Source organism: Scomber japonicus, chromosome 24, assembly GCF_027409825.1.
Source record: "Scomber japonicus isolate fScoJap1 chromosome 24, fScoJap1.pri, whole genome shotgun sequence".
Lineage (NCBI taxonomy): Eukaryota > Metazoa > Chordata > Actinopteri > Scombriformes > Scombridae > Scomber > Scomber japonicus.
This window is the reverse complement of record NC_070601.1, coordinates 12580588-12603356: the sequence shown is the minus strand read 5'-3', so window position 1 is coordinate 12603356 and position 22769 is coordinate 12580588. Positions and strand designations below refer to the sequence as shown.

Here is a 22769-nt window from a genome sequence, read left to right as displayed (position 1 = left end):
GAGGAAGACTCTCCACCATGTGGAAATGGTGATACAGTCTTAAGCAGGTGTGTGTCTGCTAGCATGGTGTGGATAAACACTCATTAAATGTTCAGAACGGTTACTTAACTGTCTATGAACGTTACTTAACATAATAAATAGCAAACTCTGCATAGTGTTGTGTGTTACAACCATAGACTGTATAGGTTACAACTGGGCCTAAATCTAGTTATCTAAAGTATTGGAAAGCAATCATATTCATATACTATCTTGATGAATTGATTAGTTTTAGCTTTTTTTAACCACTATTTCATCAAAGGATGCCACATAATTACAAATCTGCAAGCTTACAACTCACATTTTGCAATGTGATGTGGTTTGAGCATATTGCTATTTTCACTTTTTGATCATTTCTACCTATGACTTCCCCCAAATCAGGTCACTAGAGTTAAAGTGACCTTTAACTCTGTCAACATGCACACATTCTTCGTGCCCATAGTCCAGTTTTTTCATGAAGGACATTGATCTAACAACATAACACATATGTAGCCTATGATGCTTTACATATTTTTTCAGTCAGTGTTTATGGTTTATTGCTTGTTCAACAGTTTCACATTATACAGTTAAAACTAATTCAAGCCTATTCGAGTCTCCACTGTAATTTTCCGAAACTTTAAAAGTCACCTTAAAACTTTTGTTTTTTAAAATCTGTATCTGTCAATACTTATTTAGTCTCTGCTGTTTCTTTTTTGTGTTTATGAATCTTAACCTCAATTTTACAAGGTGCTGTACAGCAGGTATTATGAGTATAGACGTTTATGCATTAATATGTGTAAATGTATCTGTGTGTGCATGTGTGTGTGTTCATGCTATTGCCAATATTCACAGCTGGAGAAGACGAGAGGACAGGAGTGTTCGTCCATTGGGAAATTATGAAGTTGCAGCTGGCATTCTGCGTTGATGGTCATCCTGAAGAGGAGGGCAGAGAGACAGAAAGAGAGAGAGAGAGAGAGAGAGACACTATCAAACAAAGACATTCAAGGTATTAAATATGCTTCATATCCCTCATTTTCCAGTCAATGAAGCACATGGTGTGAATGTACGGTACTCATTGTAGCTCATATCATATAATGCACTTTTGCACCAGAGTATATGAAAGGCTGGCTTCAAACCAGATGGTGGAGGATCACACTCGATTGCTTTGTTGATGTGTGAAATCTTTCAAAATGACAGAACTGTTTAATCATCAGCCTTTGACATGTTTTTCCCCAAGATAGCATTCATTTTTAGGTTAGAGTCCAAAGGCAATATAACCTTATAGAAACAGGGGTATTTAGCTCTGATCACTGGACAAGTCAATACAACAGATGTTCTGGGAAGGCAACAGTGATCACAAATCGTCCCTATCAAGACACAGTTTCATGTTTTACAAGCAGCATATGAAACTGAATATGAATTTCTAGTCTTAATTAATCCTTAAATTAATTTTCCATGTGTAAGATAATGTCTGTAAAAGTGAGACCATGGTAAAATGTGTCTTTTTCTTTGAGTTATTTGGTACTTTTGTGTCTTTGTTCCTTGTAAAAATGTCTCATTTTAGTGCTCCGACATTTTCCACAGACTTAAGAGCACAAAAAGAAGAGCCTCAATCAAAGCAAGAATAGGACTGCCTCACTTGTCTTGTTTGTAGGTGAACAAAGTGCAAAGTGCTGTACATGCTCGCTTTTCATCCTTGTCATTAGGAGGCAGGAAATCCAAATTTGGGCAAGAGAGTGCAGTGCTGATGCGGAGAGCGACAAACAGTAAAAAAAAAAAAAAGAAGATGTGAGTGTGTTATAACTTGTGAGCGTGTCAGTCAACGCCCCCAAACATACGCCTCTTAAAGACTTAATATCCTTTTAATGAAACAATAATTTTCGAATCCATCAGTGAGACACGCATTAGCACAAGTGAAATTGGCTATTAAAAGCTCCCAACGTTTTTGGGAGGAAGTTTGTGATTGTGGAGAAGAATTTCTAGAGAGGATACTGTGCTCCCTTTGAGACTACAGAATGAGTAATGAAAGAAAAGTATTGTTGTCACGGTTACTAAAGCCTGCTACTGCCAGTGAAGAGTCTCACTGTCTACAATATGGGAGCATTGTAACTACTGTACAGCCTGGTTATGGTAAGGGATAGATTGTGTTTATGCTTAATAAGGACGTATTTCTGCACATTTCTACATTTTTAAAGCACAGGTCTATATTTCTCTGTTCTGGGGCTCCATTGGTATATCTCTGCATGATTTAACCCATCAGTTAAACCCATACCTGCCAACATTTAAGTCTCAAAATATGAGATGTTGTCAGTGGCAGTTTGGAGATATGAAGTGAAAGATACCTCTTTATTCAAGTTGACGACAATGTACATTTACGTATCTTAAAATTTGGCATATTCTTGTAAATTTAGCTGCCCGATGAGATAAAACCAGCCCCTCCTCTGTACCAGCAGTACCTGCAGGCAGTGAATCATATCAGCAGCAGAGGTAGGAGGACAGAGGATAGGATAGAAGGAAAGACTGTCTGTGCAGAGAGCAGCTGTGCGCCACACCACTTGAATCCAATTGTGGTGACAGATGGGTTGAAATTATATGTTGTGCACGGGTTTATGTAGCGTCAGACAAACATACAAAACTTGGGGATCTGTGTCTATAATGATTATTCATAATGAAGGTTGAGGGCCATAGATATTAGTTTTCCAGGAGAAACAACAACCTGGGAAAAATGAGGTTGTTGGGCAGCTTTGTGTGAAATGAGGCTTTAGCTCCTGTCTCTTTAAGACCTCTCTACTGATGAGCCCACTCTGACCTCTGAGGCCACGTCAACAAATAGTAGTCACCAGATTGTGCTTCTTTTTCCTGTTCTTGATTCCAAATATAAACGTCAGTTCATGTTCTAATCATGTTCTAATTCGAGCCGAAATATGCGACTGTAAAACGTGCACAACCTTAGCAACAACCTTAGCAACAAAGACCATAGGAACAGATGGCTGTTTTTAGGTGTGTGTGAACAATCTGATGTCACTGATGGGGGAGGTAGATGTAACTTTGCAACAGTATAATGCAACAATACTTTATAACAATATATACATGACTGAAAATGACAAAAAGCATGTTATTTCCACTTTTAAGGTATGGTTAGCACCCTCTTACTTGGTGCCTCTCTATTCAGAGCCCACTACATTCTGCTTTGACACTGATATCATGAAGTGCAAAATCATCCAATATGGACACAATTCCTTGGGATACTGTGTCTGTACCTGTTAAACATGTGAAAGCTTTGTAGGACACACAAATGTATTGCAATTGCAAATGACAGTCATTTATGAAATTTCACTTTTGTGACCTAAGCCCCTATTTGTTTGATGCCATAAAAAGTAAGCTAAAATATCTGTTTATACACTCTTTCAAAACCTCCTCTGTAGAAAACTGACGAAGCAGCTGAAAACACCACATTGACATGTCATCCAGCATACATCGACTCGCATTAGCATTCATTTGGAGTCTTGTTTCTATCCACCTGACAAATATAAGTCACTTCACTTGCCTTTTAGTTCTAAAGCTTGCTAATTGCTCCGCTATGATTCACCGGATCAGTCTGCCATGTGTTGCCGGGCAAAGAGTTCACTGAACAGCTTCCTGCTGCGGCTGAGAACAAGGTTGATGAGAGTGCAAGTTTGCATGCCAGAAAACCGAAACAATGACTGGAATTGACACTAAAACGTTCAGTAACTGAGGGAACCCACAGAGTTCTGACACTATAAGTGACCCCTTTCACATCGCACATAATCATTTGATCCACTGTTATGATAAAAGCATTGATTAGTGCAGCTTTAAACTAGACGGTGTAATTAGAGGCCATAACTTGGATTTTGAATTTAGAGTTAGATTTTAGGTCAGATTCAATTCAAGTATGGCCTTTTTTGTTTTTCCTAAGTGCAGAAATATAGCCACACCCTTTCTTTTCTCTCTGTGAAGCAATATTTTCACACAATTTACTCAGCAAACTGATATTTGTCATTTAATAAATACTGGAGGCTGAATTCCCGGACAGGAACCTTACAGTCACCTTTATTGATTTGCCTCTTCATGACAGGATTTGAGCTATCCTGACGTGTGTACCTGTCCTCAAGGAGGTTGAAAACAAGCCCTCATGATGCAATTTGCTATTTGGCCAAAGTCTTGATTGAAATCCTTGATACACAGGTGGAATTGGATCCTCAGGACAGAAAGGCACACGTCAGAGCTGGAGGATTCATAAACCCAGATGCCACTCGACTCTGAAAGAACCTGTCCACTCCAATCCTGAGTGTTTTTTTTGTTTTAGAGAGACACAGACACACTGAAGGTTATTTTTCTCTCCTTGTATCATCTTTCTACCACTGAGAAGCTGTCAGAGGAAACAGAACAAAATGAACTGAAAGACATGACATGTTGACACGTTCAAAGATAAGCTTCTATATTTCCGTGCCGAAGGTGAAGCACAGATATTATAATTTGAATACTGAAAAAAAAGCAACTGATTGCACCGAGACTGGGGAGACGATGCTTGTTTGTGTCTTCCAAAATGCGTATTTTTATAAAACATGATTTATATTGTGGTGAAGTCGCATGCATTGTTGGCCCAACCATCCATTCCTCCCCCACAGGTTTTGCAGGCGTTACAAAAATGTCATGCTACTTTGCTTGCAAATGATGACAACTGTGAGAATTTTCACAGCCACAAGAGGTTCCTGTCAGGGAATGTAAACATGGGTTTTTGTAGACATTTGAACCATGACTGTGTTATAAAGCTAGGATAGGGCAATACCACTCAGCTTGCAGCAAGGTTTTGGCAATGGTCACTCATGCTACAGTATGGCTGCAAAAAATACCTCTGAATACCTCTTGGTCACCTGGACATGCAAACCAGATCAATTGTGATTCTATCTACTATGAATTTTTGATTCATGGAGGTTTTATATTTGTAAAACTTTCCTGGAGCCAAGAAAAGCAATAATAAAAAAAATGTCATCATCATTGCAATATAAAGTGTTTGGGCCAAAGGGGAACTTGTGGTTGGGGCCAGTGTCAGAAACACCACTGTGCATATTCAGTAGGCCACACAACACTGACATAAACCCAGGAGGTAGAAACTTTGTTTGGTGTATGCACCAGTTCAGCAATTCTTATTGGACCGAATGGGCACCATTTTCGGTATCTGGTTTTTATAACACATCTATGATTTAAAGGAGCAGTGTTGTTTTTCTGGTTAGAATCGTGTTAAAGCTACACAGGCTAAAGTCTTGGATCAGTAATGTGTTATTGTAGTCATTAAAAGAGAAGGACACACGCTCAAGGCTAGCTGGTGAGTGATCTTAATGAGAATGGTTCTCACCAATTTAAAGGATAGCTTTGGATTTTCTCAAATCCATCTTAATATAATACTCACATGCCATACATAAGTTTGGCATTTTGCCCATATTTAAATTGTATGTTTTCAGTAACGTCTAATGAGACAACAAGCTATAAAGTGACATCCAAGCTTTATATTGTTCAAAAAGCTACAGGTGATGTAACAGTCAGGGACAGTGTCATGTTAGATCAATACTCTGAGTATGTATCTTCACTTTGTATGCTCTTTCTACAGTCTTTCATTTCTTCACACATACTATCCTGTGTGTTTTATGGAAGCCCTGAGAGGCAAGTGAGAAAAAAAGCTGATGATCCATTTTTGTTTGTTGTTGTAATTCTAATTTTGCCACACAAGGCTAAAGTGTAGGTGTAGAAGTTATGAAACCTTACATTCATGTCTTTCTTTTGGCTAACAATGTATAAATCAGTGTTCATCTACCGTTATTGTTAGCTATACTGATGTTAGCCGTTAGCCCACTAGATAGATGGCTACTCAATTGCTACAGCCTAGCCTAAGTTGACTGCATAGCTAACATTAGGTTACTGTAACATTAGTCATGGTAACAGGGAAACTTCACCCCGAATAAGTGGGATGTTTTAACATTTGGACACTTGCCATGGGAATAGGATAATTTAATCATAGCTATACACAACAGACTAAGCACCTTTGATACATTTTGATTTGGGCAATTTAGATTAATATTCAAATTAATTATATCAAATTGGATGCTGTTTAGTCAATATAACAATTATACTGCAATGCTTATTCTTGCTTATTATTGGTTCTCAAACCTTTTCATGTAAAGGCCCCCTCAAATTGATATGCAACAGGCCATGGACCCCCATTTGATGAGACTTTTGTCCCAGGGACCCCTATCTGAGGAGATAATTGTTTGATATGATTTAGTAGAGAATTTCATATCAGTCTATATTGGAGGTGGGGATTAGTAATATTGAACTCTGTAGAACCCCCTCAAAGACCCTGAGGGTGCCCAGAACCCACTTTGAGAACCAATCTAAATCACCCCTGAGGCCAGTGAGCTCATTTTTGTTTATTTACTATTCCGGAGGGAAGTCCAACATTTGACTTGTGGATCCAACAAGTTCATCCTAGAGGTGTATGCCAGGGTGTTGGAGGAGAAGGCCATGTAAGGTTAGTACAGTATGCTTTGTTTATTCATTTAATGCTTTCTTGAATACTTAAGGAACAGGAACTGTGACTCTTAATGATGTCTTGTTTCACAGAGGGCAGAATGTTGTGCATAGGAAAGGTGTATTTGCATATGACCCAAGCATATTGGAGCAATGAGTTACACTTGATTTATACATTATACATTTAATTATGCTTCCCACTACTCACTCAGGTAGTGGATTTTCCCCTCCCCTTTTGTCTCTTATTTTTAGGTTTCATAGTTGGCAAAGTAACTGAACCTTATCAGTTGAGATTATGACATTCACCCACAATCACATCAAATCCATCAAAAAGTAAACAACTCATCCATAAAACTTTAACCAAACTAATGGGAAACGGTCACTAGAGAAAGGTAATGAAAGAAGCTATCTTGGACCCGAAAACTCAAAGCGTACAGTCTCATCTTTTCCGGCATTCCCAAAACTGCACCCGATAAAGATTAAAGACTTGAAACATGAAATGAAGAGTTGCCTTAAACTCCCACCAGACACAGCAAACAGCATAACCTTTCATTGAGTGCACCGCATCGGTACACCATCAACCAGAGGACCAATACCAATTGTCACAAAATCTTCAGCAGGAAGGTTTTTCCTATTTTTATTTATTTGATTTCTTTTCCCTCTCCTTGTCTCTCCTCACTCCACCCCAATGTGTGCACTGCCTCCGCTCACTGCATACATGCATACACTCACATGTGTGAGCAGACGTCAGACGTCACACTCCTGCCCCCATTCTTTACATCTCTTCCTTCCCTCTTATTCTTTTTCCCTCTCTGTAATTTTTTTCTTACGCTCACTCCCTCATTTTATGTCCTTCTACCAATTCCCCTTTGCATTATGTATGTGCAGTTGTCATTGTATTGTGTTCCCTTGTTATACTGTCAATGTAAAGTATACACACGCACACCCAAATCAATCATAACAGAGGTTCACTCACATTAACACAGAAACGCAACTTAATAACATGGAATGAGTGCAGCATTCATACTCAGACAAAGAGAACACCTTAAACCATCTTATTAAACTAAAGGCAGACATGTTTGCTGCAGGAGACCTATTTATCACATTCAGAATTATATAACCTCAAATCTCAACAATTTAATCGAGTGCTCTCAGCAACTTGCAGCAGTAGACAAAGAGGTGTCTCTATTTGAATTGTGACAGCCTCATGGCCTCTGATTGGTTGACAGAATAAACAAAGGAATCCCTCTAATTCACCACTCCGCCATAATTACTGCATCCGTCTATGACAGAGAGTTCACAATTGCTAACATATACGGTCCCAACAGTGACGATCAATCTTTCTGTAACACATTTTCTCTTAATGTCTACATCACGAAGACCTACATAATACAGTATGTAGGTTCAGTATCGTAATAAAGTCAATAATGCAGTGATTGGTCGAGCACAGCTGGCAATTGAAGAAACTGGTACTCTACTTAAAAAATAAAACGAGGAAATAAAAAAAAATACATTAAAACATAGATATTAAGATAGATAGATTGAGATATTATGATCGTGGTTGACAGTTGGATTAGGCTTCTTTTTGATCATGTAATACACTTCTAACCAAGGTATTTGAAACCATCATACAGCTGATCATTATTAGTGACCTTGTACCAGTGTTCCGCATGGTCACTGATAATGATCGGATAATGAATAATGAATCCTCTACGAAAAACTCCCTGCTAGCGCTTCAGTAACTCACTGCTTAAACTTTGATTTTACTGCCTTTATATAAAGAGAGTGGGCATCCTCTATGGAGTTGAATGACTCCCTGTGAATCTTGTCATCAGTACTATGTGAAACACGCAAGGCAGCAATTAGAGGAAAAATAATATACTCATCAAAGAAAACAAAAAGAAGGATCAGGAACTAGAAACAAATCTGGAGCAGGCGATTAAGTACTCAGCAAACCTAGTGAACAAATACACAATGAGCTACAAAACCATGAATTCCAGTTACACAAAACTGCAAACAAAAAAACACAACTTCTGATTCAACAACTTACAAACAAAAAAAAGAGCAATAATTCCAGCCATAAATTATCGTAGAGGCAAAATCACCCTAAACCCACAAGAAATAAATACAATTTTTAGGTATTTTACAGTAATTGATATTATTCGAACAAAGACCCTGACCCATCAGAGATAGTCTTCCCTTAACAACCTGAACCTTCCAAAATGATCTAAGCAGACACCGTAGACATGCCATTGACATCAATATCTACAAAGCCCCAATACAAATGCCAAATAATAAATCACCAGGACCCTCCTGAATTCTATAAGCACTTCTGGCTCACAATTTCCCCACTATTAAACTGTCTAATACTAGTAATGCAAAATAAACCCAATAAAGATCCAACTCAACCCACCAGCTACCAACCCTCTGTCATTAATAAACACTGTCTTAAATCATTACAAAAGCCCTAGCCATCAAATTAACTGGACTACCTTATTAAACACACTGTAAAAGTATGGCTTTTACCCATTGACACAATACGCCTCACCCAAAGCCAAAGTCACCCCAAATGGAATCACATCAGAGTTTCTCACTTCATTGGGGCACCTGGCAAGCATGCCCACTCTCTCCATCATTATTTTCTATCTTTATAGATGCAGCTATATGTGATAACAATGCCATAAAATTAGCCTCTATGCAGACGATATTTGATTGTACTTACAGGACCCCTTACCTTTGCTAAAATGGTTTGTAATCCTATCAACACCTTCTCTAAAATCTCTAATCACACAATAAACTGGAACAAGTCCACCATACTCCCACTTTATAAGATGGGATTCAGCAGAACTGAACTCATCACTCCCACTTCGCACTAGTGATATCAGAAAATTTGATATTGACATTTCCCCCAGGTTGAGTTGTTTCATCTTAACGACACTTCTGAGTTAAAAACAGTAGAGGATAAGCCCCAGTGCTGGATACATTTACCTCTCCCACTCATAGGACGAATTGAAACTGTCAAATTGAAAATGCTACCCCACATTAACTACATTTTTCAAAGCTGCCTGTCACAACAACAGATAAATGGTTTAAGTCTATTTACTCTCTCATTACACATTTTTACTAGAAATAAAAATCAAACAAAAAGCAAATGTCATAGCACGCAAGAGGCTGCAAACTTCTTCTACTACCTCAAGTCAAATACAATACCTTGTGAAATGGATCCATCAAACCAACCATCAGGACATGACTTGAACATGACATACCTGCTTTAAAAATACAGCCATCTCCGCAACTCTGACAGCCTGGTGGAAGGTCATTAAGATTTTCAATTCAACTCTAGCACTGTATAAATGCACCCCTATTTGGCACCCCTATCCATCTCCACAACACTGCTCTTCACTTTCACACAACTTCACACTCTATTTAATAACTATCAGGTCATACAGTACACTTCAGAGACCTTGTTGAGTTGAGAGCTGTGGGAGTCCTTTCTAGAATACCTAAAACTTAAATCCATAATCAAAACAAAAAATAACATATAACCATTGAACTGAATTCAATTTAAACATTTAAATTAACTAACCTCAATACTATACAATACTATAAAAATAAATAAAAATATTTTTGTTATCACACCCAATACAAATCTATCGCTAATCCAGTACAAAACAATTCATAGAACACATTTTACTCAATATAAAATGTACAATATGGGACTTGCAAATACAGGCACTTGCCCACAATGCACAATAGGCACAGCAGGTAATTATTTTCATGCACTGTGGGCCTGCCAACTGCTTCAGTCTTTTTGGGAATCTGTAACACAAAAACTCTCCACCATCTTGGACTGTGCAAAATCCTCCCATCCCCCATAGCTCTATTTAATGTGAGCCACTTCAGAAATCAACATACCAAACAAATACAAGAACAGCTTGCTCTTTTTTCGAAGCTGTCATCAAGAAAACGATTCTCTTAAAGTCAATAAATATTACTCATTGGACCGACCTCCTTTCAGAATACATATCTGTGGAAAAATCACTGCTTACAATAACATCATCACAGTCTCTAATGAAAGGTGGTCCTCATTTTTATCCACAACACATTGTATAACAACACACACCTACACATACAAACTGAGACACATACATTTTTCATCTTACACATTCATATTATTTACTGATTTACAGAATTATTATCTAAATTTTCATTGGCTGTAATTGTGTAGGGGTGTGGGGCCAGACTGGGTTGGCTGAGGGGAGGTAGGGGGGATGTTGGTGATAAATGTGAAGATCTACATAAAACTAAAAACTAACAAAAGGGTATGGGTTGGGTGGTCCTTTACTGAACTGCCCTGTCTTTTTCCCGGTTGTGGCTTCCTCTTGCTTGCCCCAGTCTGGCCTCAGTCCTCTAATTGCTATGTAAATGTAATGTTAATTATTATAATGGTTATAATTACATTATATATAATGATGATAATGATGGTATTATATAATTATCATATTATTATCCTTTTATTCTTATGATATTGCTGTTACATCATATATATTATCATATTTATCATATTATTTTTGTATTGTGTGAAATCATGATAATGATAAAGTTCTACTTTAAAAAAATATAATTTATCATAGGGCTGGGCGATATGGCCTTTTACTAATATCCCGATATTTTTAAGCCATGTCACGATACACGATATATATCTCGATATTTTGCCTTAGCCTTGAATTAACACTTTGATGCATACAATTATGCCAGTGTGATGATTCTACATTAAAACATTGTTCATACTACATTAATATATGCTGATTTTAAACGTTCATGCCAAAAGGGTGAAATCACAACTAAACAAATTCATCAAAACTGTATTTATTAACAGCTATTAAGCAGTGGCACAAACATGTCATTTCAAAACAAATAAAGTGTCTTTTATGCATGATGTTACTAATATGACACATCAAAACAACACTAAATTAAAGTGCACATTTTGTGTATAATGCCACAAAGATATTTTAAAAGAAAAATATGCACTTTTGCGCAGGGTGTCACTGAGATGACATTTCAAAATAACACTAAATAAAAGTGCACATTTTGTGCATAATGCCACTAGGATATAAAGGTAGAGCTGTCTCTGCTACGTAGATTATATCAAGTGTGTCGATGATCTTTCTGAATCCGGGCTTTTAACCACACTCACTGGGGCCATGTCTTTCTCTGTGTGGTGGGTTACTGCGGACGTTATCTCCTTCTGTTTTTGACTATTTTAGTCGTATTGCTGTTCTGGAAAAAGAAGACACCAGACTCAGTTGCGTCAGTGCTGGTTGCTTCGGCACTTTCTTCAATATGTCACTGGCCGGAGATGTGCTCTTGCAAAGTTTCAAGCACACATGGTGATATAACTTTGTTGTAGCTTTTGTGGTGACGCTTTTATGGCATACTTTACATATTACGGTTTGTTGTTCAACGTCCTCCCTCTTGTACCCAAACCACCGCCAGATGATGGATCCTGAATTGTTTTTTGGGAATTAAATCTCCCTCCTCCACTTGTCCATATCACCTGCTGCTCCCGCGACCTGAGATCGCTGCTACTGCTGCTACATGCTACCGGGCATATGACGTTGCACGCACAACAGAATGTGATGTACGTAACTAGGTGCGCTTGTTTTATCTCTCTGTGCGGAGAGATGAGAGAGTGAGAGAAACCTGTAGTTCAACGGGCCGCGACTAAAAACAAACTGCGTGTAAATTGAATGTATACTCGAATATTCACGATATAGTCATTTTCTACATCCCACAGAGAACAAGCCGCGATACATCGAGTATACTCGATATATCGCCCAGCCCTAATTTATCATATTTGTATTAAAGTGACTTCGCTGTTACATCATATTTATTATCACTGTAAAATTTCCACTGTTTTTTTCTTTCTCTCTTTCACACATGCCACACTCCTTACTCCACACACCAACCTGTCCAGGATGATTAAACACAGATACATATCACTGCCTCTCATACAAAAATCATAGACACAGATTACCAATGCATACCCTACTTAATCTAATCTCTACTCTAATCTCTACTCCTGGACTCTTATCATATCATGACATCATCGTAACTGCTTTTTGTTATTGACTGTATGTCTATGAATTAGGTCTATATCGTATATCTATATCTTATATTTCCTGCAACCTGATTTATTTCATTGAATGTTAGCTGAAGACTCAAGACATTTCTTTGAGAGAAAAATGTTTCCACTCAGTTCAACTTTTACATATACACCACCCAGTGGTTTCTACCACGAAGTCTGTGTTTACCATGGATCTTCATAAATGATTTTAGAGAATATTAAGATATTCCAAATACATAATCTTTTTGCTGCTAAAGAATTAATGTCATCTATGGTAAGTAAAATATCAAGCAGGTGTGCTTTATAATACCAGTTTAAATCCATGGTGCTTTATTTGATCCATCTTTAAGGCCTTTTCATTTCACCTCAAAGGAGTAGTTCGCTCAAAATTTAAAAAAAAAGAAAAATCCAACTTCCCTGGAGTGCTATCTATCTATATCCATCTAGATCGTTTTGGAGATATCTGTGGTCTCTTCAATACAACAGAGCTCAAGGACACTCAGTTTGTGGCACTCAAAGCACCAAAACCTGACCTGGCTACTCAAGACAATCAGCAGCCCAGGTTGTGGGCAGTTCTAAATGTCTCATTACTTCCTCAAAACTATGAGTACAACCTGACACAGTACTGAAAAGCTGGAAACTTACATCCTCATGTCCTCAGATGATCAGGTTTAGGTAGTTGGCCAACAATGGAACCTTAAGATGTGCTTTGACCCTTGATTGTACATGCCATATTTTTCTTATAGATTTCATTAAGATATAGAATTATTAATTTAAATGAAATTACTCTACTCCAGTCAGCAATAATCTTCAATCTCATATCATGGCAAACAAAGGGAAGGGTCTAAGAGTCACTACTTAAAGAAAGCAGCATTATTATGTGTTGAGACATTGAGCCAAAATTGGGTCTTTTTAATGCACTGCACGTTGTACAATTACTACTGTGTTTTGTATAAAAGTATTCATGAGATAAAACTAACAGCACGTTCATACTTTCTCTCTGAGCGCATTCATCTGCAACGAAATCAAGTTTAGCTCCCTGCTCCAATATGCTTGGGTCATACTTAATAACACCTTATCTATGAACAACATTCTGCTCTCTGTGATACAAGACAAAGTATTTTATTCATTAAAAATATAAACAAAGCCTTATAAACCATATAACCTTACCTTACCTGGCCTCTTCCTTCTACAACATAGTTTATACCTTTTAGGATGGAGTTGTTGGATCCACAAACAAACAACAAACTAAATGAGCTGACCGGCCTCAAGGGTGATTTAGATTGGTCTAAGCCATTGGTTCTCACAGAGGGGTCTAGGTGTTCCAGGAGTCCCCTTATGAATGGGGAGTCGGTTAGTGCAATATAAAATAATGACTATTCTGATCAGAGGTTTCAGTCTCCCCACAGTGACCTATGAAATTCTCTACTACATCATATCTAACTTCTCAGAATGGGGTCCTTGGGACAAAAATCTCATCAAATGGGTGTCCATGGGTTGTTACATATCAATTTGGATGTCCTTTATATGAAAAGGTTTGAGAATCAAGTACCAGTGGTTCTACTGTCAATTGAAGGACTGATAAAGAAAAAGCATCACACTATAATTGCAATATTCAATACGAAGCACCAATTGTTAATGATAAATATGAATAATAACCATAGTAATTTAAATATCCAAAATAAATTATATCCAGAGTACTTATTCTGTTGTGTGTAGCCATCATTAAATGCACACAATTATCCTATTTGTTTTTTTTTTATCTTTATGGGTTTACGGCTGATTAGAGTTGATTAAAATGCATTTCTGGCTAAAAGAAAGGGATGACAATGATGTTACATAACATGCTAACACACAATTTATTAACCTTGTGCTAACTCCCATGGAAGAAATCTTGATTGTCAGGTAGTGGTGTGCTTCAGCCTCGAGTGGCCCGAATGAAAATTACAACAACAAACACTTAGAAAAATGATCCTGACAAAACTTTTTCCCCACCTATTTTCACAGATGAAAAGGATTATGATAGACCTTACAAAGATGATCCTGGCAAATACTTTTTTTCACCTGTTCTACAATCATAAACACAGGAGAGAAAATAACTGAGATCAGACTTTTTCTCACTTGCCTCTCAGGGCCTCCGTACTGTTTTCAAGTGTTTTCAAGCTTTTTACCTCAGTGTGTAAAGTATTTTTCCATTGTTCCAGATCCGGAGCAGCTGATTGGGGGTCGTTATCCAGTGAGAGTCAGCGTTCTTGGAATTCCTAAAGATGGTGTCGGGGAGCCAGATTAGGCCGACCATATTGCTGGTTGAAGAGGAAGACAAAGACAAAGACAGAGGAAGAGTGAGAGAGAGAGAGAGAGTAAGCCAGAAGGTATGAGATGATTGCTGTTTGAATTCCTTCAGATTTCTCTGAAATGCATGAGGCAGCTCTACTTCCCAGTAAGAGGATAATAAAATAGCCGGGCGACATGGGGAAAACAAAGGACATCAATCAATTTGTTCCATTAATTACAGGCCTCTCCCCAAGAGAGAGAAGAATATTGTTCTCAAATGAGATATGCACAGTATGAAATGTTGAAACACAATAGTTGCTGCAGTGGAAACAGAGAGGAAATCAGCAGTTTCTTGGAGTTCAAGTTCATTTAAAGACACCAAATATCGATGCATCTAGATCCACTATACCTGTTGAGGGTTAGAATCTTCATGCTGCTGCTGTTGTAACGCAGACGGGTGTCCACCCAAGTCTGGGCGAAGATAATATCGATCTGGTACTCCTGGGGAGAGAAACGTAGAGTCAATACACTGATCTTTTTATAGTTGTGTAGAGATAGAGATGTGCTGGATGAATTCTGTGTGGCGCTATAAGCAGACTGGGTCTAGTCCTTCTGGAGGAGCTGATAATGTGTTTGTTTGAACACAAAAATGTGTCCACATCAAAGAAGATACAGAAACTCAGTGGAAACACTCAAATACGCATTATGCTTTTGATATGGAAATTAAATTACACCATCTCATAAATTGTTTACTTCAGCCCTTTTTTTCACCTCTGCAATGACCCCTCTTCTAATTGTGAGAAGTTTCAGTGGAAAAATATTGACTGTGAATTTTCTTTCTTAAGCAGGTAAAATAAAAGTCAAAGTATTTGTCTTGCTGGCATTGACCTCTGTGTGTAGTGTGGTGTAGGGTAGTGGCAAACAATCTCTTTTTTCTTTCTCTTTCTAAAAGGATATGTTAAATTCTTGAGAAAAAGGCATGAATGGTAGTGTATTTGTCACAGTTGAGTACATTCTCTTAATCCACCAACGCAGATAGGCTTATTTCAAGTGAGACATGTCTGAAAAATGTTGTTGACAAGTTGCTTTGTTTGCTTTGAGGTTTATCAGGTTGTACTGCAGCTGCTGCTTGACCAGAGCTTTAAGCGTTGCAGTGAAAAGTGTCGTCTCAAACCTCCTCGTTCAGTCTAGCCAAAGAGCAAACAGTGACATGACATGAATGGAACCCTTTGCCACGGAAACTTTTGGCAAATGTCAAATCGAGCACGGCTGGAGCTTGCTAAGTCCTGTACTTGCATGCAAATAATAGCAGGCAGAATATAGCTGACAAAGAGTGCAAGTCATTAATATTTACTATCTTTGACCCTTTAAGCAATAACATTAGCCTTGACTTTGGATATATGTAGGTTCTGCTGACAGATGTGCCTCTCAGCTGCCAGATAATAGCATAAACCCTTGATAACACAATATTGTTGAAGTGAATATTTGAGCTAATCATACAGGCATTATGGTTGCAGTTGGCAGTTATATGTCATTGTTCGTTCTTGACAAACAGACCCTCCATTAAAGCCTGACATGTTGTAGTATGCTACACGGTCTCCACTAATCTATTTAGGATGCCTGTAGTAAAGCTTCCACTTATTAGATTCAGTTTGATGGCTAAACAACCATTATTTGAAGCGAGACATACTCTAGTGTTGACACTAATTCGACACTGTGTGACAAAGAGTTTATAGTAGCACCTGAACAGAAATCTATTCTATAGCACTTATATAGCTGGAACCCTCCAAAGTGTTGTTTCTTCATTTTAAATCCGTAATTATCAGTAGGATCTTGTTTTTTTTCTCTCTCCGTCTTCCACATGGTGTGTAAAATAGTGCCAAACTTGACACCCACTGCCCAGACTTTAGGGTCAAGCTAGGACTGTAGCGTTATTGAACAAGTTTCTCTAATTACTGGAGTGTCTGAGTGTGCTTGTATGAGGCGACAGAAACTGGATCTGTTCCCCCCGAATCTCACCATCTCTGAGGAATAGACTGATCAACACCTTTATCCCAATTAGCTTCCATTTGCAAACTCAAATATTCTAGAAAATACCTTCAAGCTAACAAGCTTATAGGCTAATTTGGCAAAGCAAATGACGAAGATGCCTTCTCTGCTCGCTCTTTTGCAGCCATGCCTGCTGCCCCATCACTCATGTAAATAAGGAAGTTACAGGTGCATAGATAATAAGACAGGATTTAAGAAAGTGGTCAAACATATAAAAGTAACCCTAACCCTAACCCTAATCACCTGTTGTCACTACTGCCACCATCTCTGGTGTTGATGTTCATATTGTGTTTCAAAACCCCCACTTCAACCCAACATCCACCTATAGGCTACTTTCCAATAGGGGTTGAAGTAATTAACCCTGTTGTGCTGGAGAGACAAGGTCAGAGCTGCTGAACATTGTCTATATCCACAAAATACTGTATGTGAGTTTGTTATTCTATGTCCCCTGAGCGGCGAATTAAGAATTTGTATTGACTCTACCAACTGCTACAAATGCTGTTGTTATATAACTAATACAATAAAAACATAATCAGGTCCATAACCCTGACCCTCCCACTGACACTGAAATCTCATTTTCAAGGGTCACCTGAGTACATACAAATATTATTGATACATGATTTCAAAAGACCTTTCATTTGTTATTTTTCAGATAAAGAAGATTGTATGAATGATTAATCTGAGACAGCTCAGTGAGTAATTACATTTTAATACCCTTCTGTTAGACAGTTTAGAAACCTTCCCTTTGCTAAAAGGCTGAGGACCTCCAACATGGTCTGCAGAAGGTCAGTACATCAGCTGGAAGTCTTTTATAAAATGTAAACTAGGTGGACTGAAACTTCAATGGTAAGATGAGACGGTGAGAAGTCATAAGGAGAAGTAAGAGGCTATGTAAAATAAAAAACTGATCTGGATTTCTGGGAAAATGTGCAATTACAGGAGGATTTAGTCTAGAGAGGACATAGTTTCATCTCTAAACTTTTGTCATTTATCTTCATCAAAAGTTACTAAGGTGACCCAACAAATGATACATCACAGATTTTGATTTTCTGTGGCTTTAACGAAAGTTCCTACAGACATACAGGACTGTAAGTGAAGTACACACCTGCACACTCTTAACAAACATCTCAGTTTCACACTGTACAACTACTTTCTGACATTTTTTGACCTTTTCCAAAAAATAAGACAGATGAGGCCTGACCTTCCTGATACATCTGTCACAGAAATCACCATTGTTACTGTCAGCCTGCGTGACCTTTGAAGGATAATGATAGGGAGACATACACTGAAGGTACCTATAGTTCAGACAGCAACAGCAAACCACTCGCCTGGCGCAGATGAACTCCCACAGAACTCCCCAAATGGGATTTTCTGCTTCCACGGGGTCCTGATGGGGACTACACCTACAAGACAAGGCACTGAGGCAGGTCCATTATTCATGGACATTATGCAAAACAATGAAGAGGAGTGTTGGGAGATATCTGACTGAAATTAACTACAGAGGCTTGCATAATGCCCCTAGGGATGCTTTTCAAAGTCAGAAAACAAAGGTGTTAAGGGAGTCCATTACTCAAAGCTATTGACGAAAAAACAATGAAGCAAAGACATGTAGGTGAAATAATCATGGGTGGCTTGAATATTCTCTATTGGTGAATTCGACATGAAGTCAGCAACTGAAAGTACCAAGTTCATTACTTAGGATTACCTATTTAATTCCCTATTTAATTAAGGTTGGCTATGCTATGGAACCCATCACATGACCAAAAATGAATAATTTCTTCTATGAGTTGTGAATCCAGATGCAGATGACAAATTTCCATGTATATGATGAATGATACATAATCTTTTTGTATGTGAGAGCAGCATGACCTAAAAAACATCATTTTCTTTCAGCCACTAATGGACGACAGTAAATAAACTTGCTTACAAAGGTTACTAAGGTGCGGAGGAATCAACAAACTTGGCCTTGCCCTCTTTGAGAATGCAAACACCCGACAGAATCTGATAAAAATGAAATCCATTATTAAAGCCGAAGGATGTTGACAGCAAAGCACGTCTGACTGAAATTAATTAGCTCGACTTGAACAGCATCAGAACAAATAGCTCCGTCCTTATCCAGCCTCATCATTTTTGCATGGGGGCAGATCTCTCCTCACCAATTACAGATGTCGCTCAACTCCCATTTTTTTCCACATCCATGTACCGAAACATGTTTCCCCAAGAGGGCAAGATATACTGTCTTTATAGGTTTGTGTTAAGTGGGAGCTTGATTGACATCTTTACGCTCACTGAGCCGGAAAATGTTGTTCTTGACTGAAAGTTTCGGATTGCAAACTTTGGATAAATAGAATTACGCCTTGATGGTATGATGGTAATGGAAAAGGTTTTCAAGTATCAACATCTTCAAATCTATAATTAAAATGAGTCATTCACTGCTTATTGCTCATTTATCCTTTTATTACCTAACGGCGGGGCAGGAGGTAGGTAGGCAGGGGGTCAAGTAGAGAGCAAAATAACCAAATGAAAATGAAAGAAAAACTCAGACTAATTGAAATAAACTCTCAGGGTCATGTCAGGGTCTAAAAGAATGTAGATACAGACATTTAGTATTTAAGAGCTTTTTTCTCCACTGCATATATTTTACATCTGTTATAGTTGTTTGTTGTTGCCTCGGGGCACAAAAGTGTCCACTGTTACCACCCCACCACCTCTTCATTATATAACCAAGAAACCAACCAAAAACTGATCTCTGTACTATAAAAAAAGAAATACCAATACCCCTATAAGTACAAACTAATCTAAGTTAGGTCTTCCTTGGCCTGCTACATTATTGCTTCCATACAGTTTATTGATTACTGTTTAAGCCTGGTCACACTGAAGTAACACAGTCAAAGTAAAGTGTGTGTTCATGGATATTTGTTGCTATTTGTACCTTTTGAAGACTGTTTTGTAACTATGTTGCAAGCCTTTTTATTCTAAAAGAGGAGGTTAAATAAAAGTGGATGGTGCCACACAGCTTTTCTCTTCTTTAGCTCTGCAATCCTTCAAATGTCAACGCTGTAAAGATGGCTCGCTGTTGGCCAACAATTTACAGTTCAAGGTCAGTGTACACTGCGTTCCATTTACGTAGAAAGTTGGAGTTGGGGCTGGGAATGACGTCACACCTGAATTTGAATCATTCCAGTTTAGAAGTCAGAAAACCAGTTGTAACGAGGTTAGCCATTGTTAGCAATACCAGTTGATAAAAATGCATTTTGCTGTATTTCGCATCTACAGTCACCGTAGCAACATGTCCGCAGATAGAAGTTGGACAGTGCTGTGTGTACGACTGATTTAATGAGACACAAATAAGACAAAAGTACTAATAAACAGTACATTACTACAACTTTCACACTGTTGATGCATGGGGCAGAACATCTTGGATTGTGATTTTGGGGCTGGTGAGGTTTGTCCGACTTTCTGAGTCAGAGATCTGACGTTGGGGGCGTTTCAGTTGACATTTCCAACTGGGAACTTGTAAATGATGACTTCCAAGTACAACAGGAAGCCATCATAATTCCAGCAATTAATCTGAAATTAAAACGTAGCTGTAGTTGTTGTAAACGCCCAATGCCAATGTGTTCATAGCATATGTATAGATTGCTTAATGATATTCATGCAGACTTTAAATCCAGTTTCTAATTATACTTTGATACTAATTCTGAATGCAGGACTCTTGTTTGTAATATTGTGCTACTTTTACTTCAGGATTTGAATAGCCTACTTATTATATCACCGGTGATACAGCCAATTTAGCTCGCCATAAATATTTCACCATCGCAAATCACTCATAATGGACTGTACTCTTTATGCTTTGCAATGAGGAGAGTCTCAAACTTAAGCACAGATCTCTGACTAATCCATTTCTAGAGGCAAAACCAATGCGGCATAGTTGGTATAAATATTTATAAGTGAAACATTTATATCTCTCAGACCTTGAAAAATTGGTGGCTGGACTACATTTTCAATCCCTCAAGAAGATGACAAGCATTCGATTTATATAAGTCGTGGGTTGTTTTTTTTTTCCAGCTGGGGTGGTCGTGGTGTTACCTCATCATGGCGAATGATGTTTGAATATTCAGTTTTTTATTCTCAGAGAGTTCCACATCCCACAGCCGCCAGCAGAATGCATTGCTGTTGCTTTGTCCTGCGGGCAGCCTCACAGCGAGGTAGAGTGGGGGTACACACGGCCATTCAAACCAGCGCTTAGGGGGGAGGATGAACTTCTGTCATATGTGTAATAAACAAAACTGTGTAGCACCTGCAGATATAAATGGTATTTTAAAGATTGCTTTGGTGTGTGCGTACTTTGGTTTGTGTTGTGTGAGGAGCTAATTTCCTAAACATCCTTTTGTCTTGTTCATTCCCACGAATCAAACAAAGAGACCTTTTGAAAGAAACAAAAGATAATTTGCATACCTGGCTGTTTACCTGAAGTCTGTTTGTGAAGGAGGAAGAAAGACAAAATGAGAAACTGTTGGCTCTGCTTCACCGGGCATTTGGCTGGAGGTACAATCAACACCTGTGTATCTCTGTCTCTATAAGACAAATGATTAACTTTTGTTTGGATTGGTAATAGTTGTAGTAGCAATAGTGGAGCAGTAGTTTGGATTTCTAGGCATAGATTTGGGTATGACTAGTGACACGTATTTCTCTATCTGCTTGAGTTCCATAAAAGCCGTAAAGCCAGGATTGTGTGTTTTTTTTTTTTACAGTTATAGAGAAGTTTTAGAGAGGCATGCCTGACCTGATGATCTGGAAACTCCCAGGCTCTGCTATAAATTCTACATTTATGACGTTTATACAGTTTCTGTTTTTGTTAACATTGTGAGGAAGGTGATAATTCTACTTTATGTTTATTATTGAGGTCATAATGGGTGATGATGGTGTATTAGTATGCATGATATTGAATGGTGTTTATAATATTTTGTCCACTCCATTAACATACATGAGGAGGGCAACATAATAGGAACACCAGACAATATAATGCACCTCAGTACACCACCACCACCACTTAGTACAAACTCAGTAATAAACATTGGAGCTTGATATGGAGTTTTAATGGTGCTAAAAGCTAATAACTTTTTAGGTATTTAAAGCAACTTTCATTGAGGAACTGAGATGATGAAGATGTGTGGATATTTAATTTGAAAATACAGCCTTAATCTTTTGTTTACTGCAGTTGATCATTATTTAATCTACACTTGACCAGTTGTCTGCTACAGAGTGCACTTTTAGTTTGATGAATAATTCTCCCAGACAGCTGAGATATTTAAAGGTCATCAATACTGCAAACTGTGTGTTTTCTAGAGTTGTGCAAACCATCATGCCTGCTGGTTTTTAATAGTTTCTATATACTGATGAGCTGATTTGATCCATCGTAGCTCACTTGTCTACGATGGATCTGATTAAACTGAAGAGAACAGGCTGTCAGGTGAGCTCTGTGGCTTCACAAGGAAAATAAATACAAGTGGGATTTTTTTGGACATGATTTATTGGTCTGCTGTGGCTCGGCGGTGATAAATGCACCATTTTATTCTCAAATCAGCTCAAATCAAGAGCAAATGGACTAAAATAGACTGAGCTACACAATCACAGGTGAAGTTAGAAAACGACTCACAGCAGGACAGAGTATATTATACTGGCTGTTTTTAAATATATATATATAATAATACTTTTTAAAGGGTAGTTATAGCCTGACATTTAAATGAAAGAAAGA

At 38.1% G+C, this 22769-nt stretch overlaps 1 protein-coding gene across 1 annotated transcript in view; it reads right to left on the bottom strand.

Moving 5' to 3' along the window:
• Positions 1-22769, bottom strand: part of LOC128354552 (gamma-aminobutyric acid receptor subunit gamma-3-like) — a 95583-nt gene that overhangs the window by 32806 nt on the left and 40008 nt on the right. Inside the window, exons 4-6 of the mRNA XM_053314767.1 lie at positions 15372-15463; positions 14860-14991; positions 866-948 (exon numbers count right to left, since the gene is read on the bottom strand). Of these exons, the coding sequence (XP_053170742.1) occupies positions 866-948; positions 14860-14991; positions 15372-15463 (307 nt within the window). The remainder of the gene's footprint in view (positions 1-865; positions 949-14859; positions 14992-15371; positions 15464-22769) is intronic.